The sequence below is a fragment of the Pygocentrus nattereri genome, chromosome 13, assembly GCF_015220715.1.
Source record: "Pygocentrus nattereri isolate fPygNat1 chromosome 13, fPygNat1.pri, whole genome shotgun sequence".
In the NCBI taxonomy this organism is placed as follows: domain Eukaryota; kingdom Metazoa; phylum Chordata; class Actinopteri; order Characiformes; family Serrasalmidae; genus Pygocentrus; species Pygocentrus nattereri.
In genome coordinates this window covers 18471479-18486078 of record NC_051223.1, presented here as the reverse complement: position 1 = coordinate 18486078, position 14600 = coordinate 18471479, and the positions used below count along the sequence as shown (strand labels likewise).

The 14600-nt window shown below is 38.3% G+C and overlaps 2 protein-coding genes across 2 annotated transcripts; one reads left to right on the top strand and one right to left on the bottom strand.

The window, feature by feature from the left end:
* Nucleotides 1–4023: 4023 nt before the first annotated feature.
* desi1b (desumoylating isopeptidase 1b) lies at nt 4024–8769 on the bottom strand. Its single transcript, XM_017725351.2, has 6 exons — nt 8155–8769; nt 7895–7916; nt 7702–7771; nt 7413–7522; nt 7181–7303; nt 4024–6353 (listed from the first exon to the last, which is right to left on the bottom strand). The coding sequence occupies exons 1-6, from the start codon at nt 8243–8245 to the stop codon at nt 6260–6262; spliced, it is 510 nt and encodes a 169-aa protein (XP_017580840.1). The 5' UTR covers nt 8246–8769; the 3' UTR covers nt 4024–6259.
* A 170-nt stretch (nt 8770–8939) lies between these two features.
* On the top strand, nt 8940–14594 carry xrcc6 (X-ray repair complementing defective repair in Chinese hamster cells 6). Its single transcript, XM_017725353.2, has 12 exons — nt 8940–9229; nt 9361–9473; nt 10032–10173; nt 10253–10504; nt 10601–10787; nt 12346–12532; nt 12640–12808; nt 12956–13114; nt 13198–13327; nt 13553–13653; nt 13758–13874; nt 13983–14594. Exons 1-12 carry the CDS (start codon nt 9157–9159, stop codon nt 14180–14182), a joined length of 1830 nt encoding a protein of 609 aa, XP_017580842.1. The 5' UTR covers nt 8940–9156; the 3' UTR covers nt 14183–14594.
* Nucleotides 14595–14600: the final 6 nt, after the last annotated feature.

Genomic DNA, 14600 nt, shown 5'->3' with positions numbered 1-14600 from the left:
TTTCTCCCTCTGATACAAATCAGACATACACCACATGGTCAAAACTGTGTGGGCACCTAACCACCAAACATAGACCTTGTTGGACATCTCATTCCAAAACTATGGACGTTAATATTGAGTTGCTCCCTCTTTGCGCCTATAACAGCCTCTACTGTTCCAGGAAGTCTTTCTACACAATTTACAGTGTGTTTTTAGGAATTTGTTTTCATTTAGTCAAAAGACCATTTGGGAGGTCAGGCATTGATATTGGACGAAAAGATCTTGCTTTGTACATAGGAGTCATGCTGGAACAGAAAAGGGCCTCCCCCAAACTGTCTAAAATGTTGTAGAATTGTCTAAAATATGTAGTGTAGGATTAATATTACCCTTCACCGGAATTAAGTGGCTTAGCCCAAATCTGGAGAACAGTCACAGATCATTATCCCTCCTCCACCATCCTTCACTGTTGCCACTGTGCGTTCTGGTAGGCAGCATCTTCCTGGCATCTGCCAAACTCAGATTCATCCATCACACAGATAGTGAAGCATGTTTCATCACTCTAGAGAACATTTCTACTGCTCGTGGCTGATTGATTTGATACAAAGGGTGTGGCTAAAAACACCTGAACTCAATAATCAGAAGAGGTGTCCACATACTTCTGGCCATATAGTGTATCAACAGTGTTAGAATAGCCCTGCCCACAAACACAGCCCTACACTATTGTGTATGAAGGTCATTTATTGAGAAATTGACTAAATGTTTAGGATTGTTAATTCGGTCACACTATACATTATATACCCCCCCCCCCCCCCATGGCATAACATAACCATAAATATCATAGTTATATAGCGAATGTCATATATAGTGTATGTTACCAGTAACAGTGAGAAACCTTCACCTTCATCCACATTCTCTATGCATCTAACCTGGGGGGAAACTAAGCGTGCTTCCTGATTCAATACGAGGTTATGAGTTCATTAGCATGGCCTGTGGACTGAGAAGGAAAGGTATTCACTGCAGGTCAGCAGCTGGACCCACACATTGAAAGTGAGAAGAGCGTTCATGCGGCTGTATCCTGGTAAAGAAGGCTGTAGCCTCTGTTCATTAGAGGAGAAGAGAGAATTACACTTAAACAGGAATCATGGCCCTGACTCAAGTGTACTTGCTTTAAGCTCAAAGACAAACTAAAGTGCACCCAACGTAACAGTTGAGCAGTGGTGTTCTATGAAGAATAAAGAGGGCTGAGCTCACTGATGAACATGAAATTAAATCCTAAAGAACTATAAGATTTCCCCAAAGCTGTCTGCCTACTCTCTACTCTGTTCTTTCACAGGGTGAAAATGGTTTGAAAGCATATAAAAACAAAAGAATAATGTGATAACAAGCCCTTAATCAACTCACATTTACTCAGTTTTTGCTCACTCATAATTCTTAACAAATGTATTTAACTGAGCGAAACTAAGTCAGCTTTGTTGTTTTTGATGAAATACATTGATTTTTCAGATTTGCTTGATTGGTGTTTGTTGGTCAGTTTGATTAAAATTAAGTACCTCTCCCATTGGCTCCTTGCGTCATCTATTTGCATACCCTCTTCATGTTGTCTTTCCTCACTTTACCCCACATCTCTGTTATATTGCTTGGTTAGCCACTTAGCCTCATTTGTACTAGTAATGTATTGTTCACAAATTAGTTGTCTCTTTTAGTTGTATGTTTCACAGCCAACTCACATTGAAGAGTTAATTTCATTTTTTGTTGTTATTGTTGATTTGTAAGGCCAGATAAAACAAATGGGTAGATTTTATGATGCTGTAGCTGACCCCCTTTCTGGATCTTCTTGAAACATATGGCCACTCATTATCTCCAAACTGTTGCTTGTTATTAGTTTGGCTCTGGTTTTGTTCTTGGTGGTTTTGGCATAATTATTAGCCATGTTTCCAAGTGTGCTTTGTTAGTTTATCTGATTTTTGACTGATGGATTTGCCAGCACTTTGCTTATTTAGATTAATGTTATATTGAGATTGAAAAGATGGATAATACTGTTAACTTGGCTAAATTTGGTGAACAAAAAACTGACAATGCTATTGAATGAAAAGCCATTTTGGAGAAGGAAGTCAGCTCTTATTGGTGAGCTGGGTTGATCTGATACACTAAAAAGAGCAGGAATGCCTATCACTACCGTGCATTTTGCTTTAACTTTACAAAGTTAAAAAAAATTAAATGGACAGAAAAAGTTAAATGAAAGAGTAATATGTGAGAACGATCAGTCCTGTGGAGTAGATGTTCATCAGATCACTTTTGTTTGATTTACTTGAATTCATTAAGTATATGGTGCTCAGTCAAGTATCTTAGAAGCTACAGTTGTGTGGAACCACTGGACAACATTTTTGGGTTATTTCGTATGTGATAGCTGGAGTGTGATTAAATGTCAGGAACCAAACCTGTGCACTAACTGTAATTGTTTAACCAAGATATCAATATTATCTTATTAAAATATAAAAATCATACTACATTTTAATTTATTTCTATTTACTGTAATTTTATATAATGCACACCATCAGAACTACAAAGTGCACCAATATAGTAAGTGGAGCTGATAAAATAGACAATAAGTGTAGAAACAAGGAGGTGGTCGTAATGTTATGCCTGATCGATATGTGTGTGCAGTTCTGCAGTTACAGACTGTAGTCCATCTGTTTCTCTGCGTACTTTGTTAGCCCCCTTTTACCCTGTTCTTCAGTGGTCAGGACCCCCATGGACCCTCACAGAGCAGGTACTATTTGGATGATGGATCATTCTCACCACTGCAGTAACACTGATGTGGTGGTGGTGGTGTGTTAGTGTGTGTTGTGCTGGTATGAGCGGTATATGTGTGTGTGTGTGTGTGTGTGTGTGTGTGTGTGTGTGTGTGTGTGTGTATGTATGTATGTGTGTGTATATATATATATATATATATATACACACACACACACACACACACACACACACACACACACACACACACAAACTGGCAGTTTGGTGTTAGTTTATAAATATGCAAACATGTATATGTAAAACACATTATGTTCACATCCATGTACTCACATAGTCTCTGATCCTAACAGAAGGTGAAAGCATAGTCCTGCCAGCTTAGCTGTACACAGTTTAATTCCCTTCAAGTAGCCAGGAGTCATAGTGTTCCTCCTCACTGAGCAATTTCTTCGTCTACATTGCTATTACTATAAGAATGTGCACAAATGCGGTGCTCCCCATCCCCACTGCTCCATACAGAAGAGAACAGCTTTCAGATGGCCATCATCATCTTACGCAATTCAAACCTAACCTCTGAGAAACTATACTTTGAAAGGCATACTTGCATAACCAGTTATCAGCTGACAAATGGTGCTGGTTTTGCAAGTTACAAATGAACAGACTGATTTATTAAATTTGCCTTAGATAATGTTTCAATGTCACATACAGTTTGATTCAAAACTAAAGTCTTGTTTCTTTCAGCACACATCATTTTTATGTTTAGTTTTTTTTTTTTTTTTTTATTGGCTACAACATAATTTTTCATTTTTATTGGCTACAGCATAAGCCTTCAAAACCAACCACCAAAACATCTACCTCATTAGTCCTGGGGCAGCTGCAGGACTAATAGCAGCTTTAAGTTTCTACAATATCATCTTTAAAGATCCCAAAGCAAAATAGCTTGCACAGACTGTAGCCTTGCACGTTTGCCACATGGCACAATTTAAAGTCCTTTTTACCTCTGAGTGAAAGTACTAGAGGTCATCGTGCTGTCCACTCAAACCCCTTAGTAATGTATGTGGTTAATTAGCAGCACAAACCACATAAATCACATGAATACAGCACTTTCTGCATGAAGACATAAGAACAGCTGCCTTAAAGAAAATCTCAATGTGTATGTTTACAATACTTGATGTTTAAATGACTTACAGAATTACAACATATAATCTTACATGGTTAACAAGGCAGCTTGAGGTGCTTAAGGAAAGAATACGTGCAGTGGTGATGTGCCAATGTTTCAACAGGCTTTTACACAGGTAAAGAGCAACATATGTTTATTATAACATATTAAGTTATAAGTGCAACACAAAAGTGAAAAAGTGAATCAGTAAGAACACATTTAGAATCAAAATAGTTTTAAATATTTTGTCAGGTCCAGTTTAAAATTCCATCAGCTGCAAGATTCACATCCAAAACCTGTGTGGCTTCTGCCACTCAGTGGCCGTTTACATCATTACACAGGTTTAACAAACCATCAGAGCTTTTTACAAGGTATTAAATTTCTCCACCTTCACCCTCTCTTATTTTTAAAAATTATCTATAAATATAATCAAATAAACAGACAAAGTGACCTTAAGCCAAAAATACAAATTCCTGTTAATCAGTAAATACAGTTATACACAAAAAAGAGGTATATATTCAGCCAAAGATTCAGCAGTGTAAATGACTAAAACCTTCAAAATTATGAGGAACGAATTCAATAACGTCATTAATAAACATAAATAGATGTATGAGTAAGAATATGGAAACAAAAATCAAGCTACAAAAAGGTTCTGTGTTTAAAAGAACTGTTACCATGAAATACACCACTGCTCAAACGTTCAGAGTCAACCTTTTCCATAACATAAAACCTGTCATCATATATCGCTGCTCTCAGAACAAAACCTCGTATGTACAAAACAGTAACTTTATGGGAGAAGGAAAGAACTTACTTTACTCTTAATGCAAGTCAATGGAACCAGACTTTTTGTCCAAGTAATTTTGGGCCATTTTCTTTGGTCCAATGATTATGAAATGTACACACAATGTAAAGGGCAACAGGTCTTTCCAAATTAGGTCAAAAACTGAAAAACGACAAACATGAAGATACAAGGTCTTGTTCCAATAGCAGTGATATACCAAATCATACTAATATGTTGCTTTGCTTGCTGTAATGTAATTAAAATCCAGAATGGCTTGTGTTGCAATGCTTAAGGAGGATTATATGACATGAAACTATTAAATTAATAAATATACATAAACACATATAGTACTGTGCAAAAGACACCTAAGCACATTGTTTAAAACCTTTTACCTTGACAATTCTATACCATACGAACACTGTATGTCATTACAAGAGAATAAGTCCAAATGCACAAATAAGTTAAATGTAGCAAGAATATCTTGTTGGTATGAGTGTGAGCTAATTTGAAGAAAAGTATATGGTTCTAGAATTCTCCTGGCTGCCCTCTGATTAGCTAAACCAGGTATTAGGTGGTAACTACAAATAATACTGGGCTTTCTTGAGGAGTTGTTTGGAGTTGCACACACTGACATATGTAAAACCAAACAAATAAACTCTTACAGCCAAAAACGCCTTATAATATTGAGTTCTTAGGTGCATAAAATGTTTGCACAGTAGTGTATAATTATACACATTGTATATCTCTGTTAATAACATCATGTCATTTCCAAAATATATTGAAGAATAAAATACCTTTTGGTGTTTTATATTTCTCATTTGTAACTACATCACTGTAAGCAAATTACTATAGAATAATCTGCAATTCCAATTGTTTGAATATTTGTGTTCTTTATTGCTGACATTTTTTTTTTATTGCTACCCTCAAGTACTAAATAAATCCACCTGCAATTCAAGCTCACCCTCCTTCTTCTGAAACATTTAAAGAGAGCTGGTATTTGTCTATATTTTAATATTTAATATCCACCTGACTACTAAAGCAGAGTATTTGGACAGTAGACTCTCAAGATTAAAAATAGGTTACAAAAGCATGAGCCCTTTCAAAATTTACATGGCAAATGCAGGTGAGCCCAACACAGATGTCATATGGCAATGAAGAACAGGAGGAAATATGAATGGGGAGAGAAGTGCACTTATAACACTTGATATTCTGTGCTTTCCCAATTACCCAGGATGATATTCATTCTCATTTCCCCATCTTTCGATATTTGGTATCAGTATGAATACAGTAGCAATGTGCATGTGTCACATCCTGCAAACTTTCAGAACTACTCTAGTTTTAAACATAAATACTGCAATGAGTCCAGCAAATTCTGGACATCAGCTCTATATATGCTTTTTAACAGAATATTCAAACTAACAAAACAATTACAAGGAAAAAATTAAGAGAATCATAGAGAGGCAGTCAATCATATAAACGTATATGGTTGGATGAGTGGAAGGACAGAAATATTTCATGTTTCAGCATGGTGTCATAAACCATGTTTGTACTCAATAAAATCAAAGAGTTACAGAGATATTCTCCTGCAAAGTCTACCTCTGTCCATAGTACCCATTCATTGCATTGTTTCCAGGTGGATATATATTGATGGAATCAATAAGAGGACGCAGTGCTTGTCCAAATGGCCTGTGGAGAGCAGATTGTTTCAAAACATCATATTTCAGGCTGGTATAACTTCTTTCAGGGTTAAATGCTATACAAACAGGACACTCACTGGCCACTTTATTAGGTACACTGACCTTGTATCTACACTTGTTGTGCATTTTGTCCAGTCCACCTACAATATAGGTGCACATTCAAGTTCTATAATTACACGTCTCTACCGTATCAGTGTGGCTGTTGGGGCAAAGTGGTCCACCACTCAAATAATAGTTGCTCAGTGGTGGTCCTGTGGGGATCCTGATTACTAATGAACAGGGTAAAGGTGGGGCCTCCAAAATGCTGTGAAAGAGATGGACTACAATCTGTAATCGTAGAACTACAAAATACTGCACCTAATAAAGTGGCCAGTTAGTGTTCCAGTAATAAACGAATTCCAACTACCTAAACAATACGTTCACAGTAGGGCTGAGCAAACTGACAATATTTATCATTATCATGATAAATTATGCCACATTAGACTTTTCTGAGCATATAATGGATATACCAACCAACTGCATGTTGTGTTAAAAAGATAGTATAATTAGTCTTGTTTTATTGAAATTAGTGCAACAGAGTGTAAAAAATCTTTTGTACTCGACAGTATTTTTAAACACGACACCACCTCTTTTTTGCTGTTCTAACTTTTCAGAAGTCAGAAAAAAATAAATGCTGAGACATATTGTGTATCATGATTTTTTTTTTAAGTGTCATGGTATTATATTTTGCCAAACTGTCCTCTAGGTCACAGTGCTAATGCACTTAATTCATAAGATGACATAAATTTTATTGTATAATCAGTGTGAGAGACTTACGTGGAAAGCACCTCAGATGGCAGGTCAGTAATGTATGAAGGAATTTTTCTTCCTGTTAAAAACTGGGCCACCTCGTTGCTGAAGCTGTTACAATTGTGTTCAAAAAGCTGATAACTGTCTGCTCTGTGGAGAGATGAAGAAGGCAAAAGTGACATCAAATGCATTTCACAAATGACATCCAATATACTGAAATCTGTTTTTGAAAATATCTGCAAATGGCGAATTAATTAACCTATATGTGGACTCTCCTAGAGATGAGAGGTACTCTGTGAAAAGGTCTAGATTCACTTCTGTATTTCCTAAATCCACTATGGCGTTGGGCTCTCCCAGCAATGTACCACCCTGAAGCAATGAGAAACACAAACAACACATGACTCAGCTTTTTGAATGCAGTGCTTTTTACTTTCACCTTCCTTACATCTGCCACTATATTTCTTTAGTCTCTTACACAAAGATATATTAAATGACACAATAACATCTTGCTAAAATAATAATGCTGAAGAGTTTATAAAAAGTCTTACTGGTGGGCAGCTTGCTATGCCTTGTACCCCATAGAAGAACTCAGATCCATGCACCACTATTGCTGTGTGCCTAGAGTTATAAAAAAAAAAGACCCTTGCTCACACACTTTTTACACTTTTAACTACTTTTATTTTTCAATAAGTGGATGTGAGCAGATCGAAATGACTGGGAAAATGACTTTTAAGAGCTTACCATATTCCTTCCAGTTGTTTTCCTGTCAGTCAGCAAGGAAGTATGGATACATTTGATAAATGGTTTTAATATGTTCTTCACATGCAAGAAACATTTGATTAGCAAGACCAAAAACTGACACTGACACTGTCAACTGATAACTGAGTACATCTGAGTTATATACAAGAAACTAGTCAGGTTGTCAGTCTGTTTAGTTAGCCAGCTATTTTGCTAGCAAGCTGTCACTAAAAGTTTCCTGGACGGTAAGTTAACTTACTTACCCAACATCATGGGACTCAGCTGCCGGGCCAGTCCTTTTGACAAGTCATAAATGTACAGCTTCACACTGTATGTTGAGGCCTGATTGTCCATCACTGACTACGACTATTATCAGAACTCAGAGGATAAACTAGCGAGCTACCAAGTTAGCTACCTCCAAGCTGAATGACGAGTCAGCTAGCGTTAACAAACTGTAGCTCTGATGACTAAAGTCTTGAGGTTCGCCGGCTGAAAGAGCTCTGCTTCCAGATAAACCACTCGGTTAAAAGCAGACAGCGATAATCTCCACAGCTGAATACGAACCGTGATCTAATGGCCACCGTGTTTGTTGCTGCTGTGTCACAGTGACGCCGGAGATTAAAGACTGAGACAAAAACCGGACAGACCGAGCAAAGACACAGCAGGGACTTACTGATAACCGACAAACCGGCAGTAAAGTCTATGCCTTCATCCGCCACAACGGCAGACGGCGATATAAGACACAACATGTAGTTATATGCATTTGATTTAATTTCATTCGTATTATTACGGAGAAGGCGCTACAGTTAATTTTAGTAAGCTGTTAACTCTCACAGTCTAACTCAGTGTGTACATAAACACTTCCACAGGTTTGTTTTTATTCCCCTTAGTTACAGTTTCCGTCGTCCATGCCCAGGCATGTCCATGAACACTGGTTGGTAACGCCCTCCTGCATCCTGACTGGTTCTTGTGCCAGCAGCTCGTTCTCGTCATTGGTGTAAGACTTTCATTGGTTCGCGTTGATTGGATGCGAGCGCTGTCAAACAATCTGTGGCGGTTTGGCTCATGAGGTGAGCGGGGCTTTTGTAGGTTTGCTAACTAGCGAAGTATAGTTCTTCGTGTTTAGTGTCTTCCTCGTATCAAAGCGAGGGCTGAATTACGCTTTAGGCCTCTGACTTGGTTTTATATAAATTATTCAGTCTTCTGCGCGTCTTGCCCTTTTGTGTGGAGGCAAAGTGAAGCGGTTAGTTTGAAGAAGAAGAAGAATGGCCGACTGGGACGCTTATTACCGCAACGAAGATGATGAGGTTGAACAAGAAGAGGGCGAAGAATCTGCAGGTTTGCATTAACTCGTGCATTTTAAACATCTAGGACTTAGAGTTAAACTAGAGCTTGGGCTGTGTGAAAACCTGCTCAGTATAACGATTACATGGTTCCTGACTTGCATTATGTTCCATCAACTTTATTAGGCGATTACAAATACAGTGGGCGTGACAGCTTGGTGTTCTTAGTGGATGCGTCCAAAGAAATGTTCGTCAAGGGTGAAGATGGAGAGCCCTCCAACTTTGACATGACCATGCAGGTATGCAACCTATACGACGCTCCAGTTAGCTGCCTTCCTACCCGACAGATTCTTGTTCGACTTTTCCGTCCCACCTTAAATTGTGTGGCGTTTACACTGTGGCACCTAGAAGGTCCAGGACCGAACTGCTGCACCATTTAAGGTGGAGCTGAAAATTCGAATAAGAAACTAGCTTTTACTTTCTCCACAACTAAACTTAGAAAAAGTTGGTAGTTCTAGGGTTTTTTAGTAAAGGGTTTGGTTCTATATAAACCCAGTTCGTGCTTATAACATTGGAGAAACCCTTTTGGTGCTAAAAATTACCGTTTTTAAGAAGGTTCTTTTAAGAACCATATACAACACCTTCTCCGTCAATCTGAAGAATCATTTCACCATGCAAACAATTTAAGCATGACATTGTTCTCTAAAGAATGGAGGGTTCTATATAGAACCATTCCTTTCACTAGAGAACCTCTAAAGAAACTTTTTAAGAGAGTATGCCTCCTAAGATGTAACAAATCCAAACATCCCTGTTGTGGAAGGTACTTATTTCTGTATGTGTCTCTCTTCCTCTTTTAGTGTGTTCGCAGTGTGTACACCAGTAAAATCATCAGTAGTGACAAAGACCTGGTTGCGCTGGTGTTTTATGGAACTGAGCAGAGCAAGAACCCCAGGAACTCCTTCAAACATGTCTATGTTTATCATGATCTGGATTCACCAGGTAGGAAGACAACCTTTTGATGATGCAGACTTGTACGTTCATGTTGATATTTTGAGTTCATGACTTTCTTGTCTCTTAGGTGCCCGCCGGGTGCAAGACATCGACAGCCTTCGGGGAGAGAAAGGAGCTCAGCTGGCTGCTGAGACCATGGGCAGTGGAGAGACGTCCCTTGGAGATGCTCTGTGGTGCTGCTCCAACCTATACAGTGACATTAAACTGCGGCTCTCTCACAAACGCCTCATGATTTTTACCTGCAGAGATGACCCTCATGGAGGAGACGGTACACAAGACAGACAGGCTCGCACTAAGGCAGCAGACCTTAAAGAGACAGGTGGGCTGATTAAAACCCAAATCAAAAGGTTATGATGTGTGTAAATCTATGGATGTATTTTATCTTAATATGGGTTATGTTTTCCTTACACTACAGGGGTGGTAATAGACTTGATGCATCTTAACAAGCCTGGGGGATTTGATGTTTCCCTCTTCTTCTGTGATGTTGTAAGCCCCCCTGAGGATGACAGTGAGCTTGGGTTGCAGCTCGAGCCTTGTGGGAAACTCGAGGACCTACAGAAGAGGGTCAGGGCTAAAGAGATGAAGAAAAGAGCTCAGAGTAGGTGAGTGGAATACTGTATTTACAGGGTACAAAATGTACATGTAAAACATCACTGTGCACTGTGTAAACCTCTCAAACGGTGTTGTGGAGTACATACAGTGTTTTACAAAAGTCACCTCTGCCTTCTATGCTGTAGACTGGGGTTCAATCCCCACCTGTGCAAACACCCTACACTATAACAATAAGAGTCCTTGGGCAAGACTCCTAACACCGCCTTGGCCTACCTGTGTTAAATGATCAAATTGTAAGTTGCTCTGGATAAGAGCATCAGCCAAATGCCATGAATGTAAATGTATTTGTGTTTGTGAAAACAATGTATACAATTAGAATAAATGCAAATGAACATAAGTATATTCAAAAGTAGAGTCTGTGGCTTATTGTTCAGTAAATACCAGGACTTCAGTGCAAACAATCCTTAGGTTATAGACTAGCTATTTTCACTAGGTGAGCAGGTCAGGGTGAAACATCCCCTGCCAACACAAGAATATCTGCAGTTACTACTTATCAACAATAAGCGTGATATTTGCTGAGGAGACTGTAGTATTGGTTATCATGAGAAAACAGCATAAACAGTCAGCACAAGTGCTTGTTGACTTGGTTTGTTCAGTCTGTTGCTGACATTGCATCATTTTGTCTGTTGTCAGATTGACCACAGTTGTTTATTTTCAAGATGTAGGTTAAAATGATTTTGAGGTGATGCACATTACATATTGTACAACATTATTTGCTGTGCGATCCCCACATCCAGTTACGTTTGGCATTTATATCACTGTTCTAAATGATTAATTGACAGTAAAATACAGAGCTTTTTATGAGTGTTTTAAACCTTTGTGCTTCAATTATAGCTTATTCTCTATGGTGATTTTGCTTAGTGAAATGCTGCTGTATTGTTTTTTTTTTTGTACTGTGCTCATATGTTTGCCAAATTACTTTACAGTCCTTTTTAGTGAAATTATTTTTAGTGCTCGAATAAACAAAATATATTTTGACTGCAACCAGCAGATGGTGTAGATCTGCACATCGCTTTTCCATAGCACCTCCACTGTTTATATAAATTTTGCATGTTGTGGATGCATTTTCTGAGGACATGCATAACACCCACAACAAATGCAGGATGCACAGGGGGCACCATCCTGCGTGCACATTTGCATAGTTAAAATCATATATAAAACTATCCTTTACAGTGGCGGCTGCTCACCAGCCTATGGGTTTTGTATGAGTGCATTTTTAATCCCACAAAGTGCAAGCAAAGAGCAAATAATCCAATTGCATTTGTTGCCTAAAAAAAAGTGATTCATCAGCTAAAAATAGTGATTTGCCAATTTGGCAGTAAAGAAATCCGAATCATTGGTAAAAATGTATGTCTATCACTATTCTGAAATAGTTTCTCTATACTCTCTTTTTTTATCAAGAGAATATGTCTACATCTGCACAGCAGCGATAGGTTAGAACACAAACATTTAGACAGTGCTAATATTGTTCTTAGTCCTGTGTTCCCCTTTTAAATGTCACAAATTCTATCAAAAATAACAATATTTTCATTCCCCCTTTGTCTTCAGGTTGACTTTTTCTATGGGAGAGGGGATGAACATAGCTGTAGGTTTATATGTGCTCGCTAGGACAGCCACCAAACCTCCTGCTGTCAGACTGTACAGAGAAACCAATGAGCCTGTTCGCACTAAGACCCGTCTCTTCCACACCCAAAACGGAAGCCTGCTTCTGCCTAGCGACACCAAGAGAGCCCAGGTAACTGCACAAAACACATAATTTATTGTTTGAGCCCAAAGGTTTGTCATAGCTGTAATGATGATAATGATGATGATGATGGTGGTGTTTCTGTCTATTTTCTGAAGGTTTATGGAAACAAACAAATAGTGATGGAGAAGGATGAGGTAGATGAGATCAAAAAGTTTGATGATCCAGGTCTAGTTCTAATGGGATTTAAGCCAATGGATCGTTTGAAATTGCACCACCACATACGGCCTACATTGTTTGTATATCCCGAAGAGGATCAAGTCACAGGCAAGTGTTTATTAGCTGATCATCTGATTGTTTTTCCGATTAAGTAGTTAGGATATTTACATGGTCTCAGTGATGTAAGCTATATTATATTTCTCTCAAAACAGATCACAAATCATTTTTCACCTCTGTACTTCAATACTCTTCCAGGGAGTTCCTGTGTGTTCACAGCTCTGCTTCAGAAGTGCAGTGAAAAGAACGTGTTTGCATTGTGCAAATACACTCCACGACGCAACAGCCCACCACGTTTTGTGGCCTTAGTACCCCAGAGAGAGGTTCTGGATGGTCAGGCCCAGGCTGTCCCCCCAGGTACTTTCTGATATATATTAATTTAAAGCAATAAATATCTTAATTGACTCTCTCACTGAACATTTTATTTGTATATCATACAGGTTTTCATGCCATTTTCCTACCCTATGCTGATGATATACGCACTCTGGATGTCCATGAGTGTCCTACAGCCTCTGATGAGCAGGTTCAGAAGATGAAAGAGATTGTTCACAAACTTCGTTTCAAATACAGGTTGTGTTTTTTGTTCCTTACATTTTTGCTATGGTAATGAAAAGGACTGGGTGTGGAATTTCTGTATCTAAAAGGCCATTATAGATCAGTATAAATGTATGCAAGTGTTGATTGAGATGAATAAGTAAGACTTAAGAGATGTCAGGCTATGGGAAAGGCACTATAAATAAAGCAAAGTCTAAGCTGTAGTAGATTTTTTTTTTTTTTCTTCATTCTTGTTTTCAGGAGTGATGCATTTGAAAATCCAGTTCTGCAGCAGCACTACAGGAATCTGGAGGCCCTAGCCCTTGATATGCTGGCACCTGAAGCCATTGAAGACTTTACAAGTAAGTTTTTTGCATGCCTGAATTAGCAATTATTTATCCCAGTTACATAAATTACAAATTTATTGTCCTATGTTTTCTATATTCAATATTGTACCTATTTCCAGTGCCAAAGGTACAAATGATGGATGAGCGCCTTGGTCCTCTTGTTCAGGAATTCAAAGATTTGGTCTATCCAGCTGACTATAACCCAGAAGGCAAAACTGCAGTCAAACGTAAACCAGGTGAGGAGGAATTTTTTTTAGGGAGGGGTATGAGTAGCAATTGCATGGCTTAATGAATTGTCAGTCATTGTCTCAGATGTTTTGAAATTTCTGTTTTATTGTTCAAAGCTGAGGCTGGAGGAGGAGCTGACAAGAAGCCAAAAGTTGAAATCTCGGAAGATGAGCTGCGAACCCATATGCAGAAGGGCACCTTGGGCAAGCTGACTGTACCTGTGCTAAAAGATGCTTGCAAACAATTTGGAGTACGAACAACAGGCACCAAGAAACAGGAGCTTATAGATGCCCTGATTGCACAGCTATCTACATAACCTGGTGTGGAAGTGGTTCATGTTATTTTTTCCTTTAGCCTCAGCTTCTTTAACATGCAGTGCATTACTATGGACATTGTAATTTAATGAGCCCTTTTGCTGTTTGATGGGGGGAATTGTTATGATGCAAAATACTACTACACTTAATTTTTTACCTACTGTCATTATGGTTTGAAGGGCTTTATAATACCAAAGTAACTTTGCCTCAACACTTTAATAATGAAAAACATTTTACTTTTGCTTGCAATTATATGCACTCCATGATATACTTTGAAGTACAATGTAGATAGGTTGAGTGAATTTTGAAAAGCAGAAAGTTGCTGAAGAGTACAAAATCAAAGGAAACTGAACATGCAAGTTTGTAAAATAATGGTTACATATTGTTGCTGTAATTAAAATGTCTTAATTCAGGCACTTC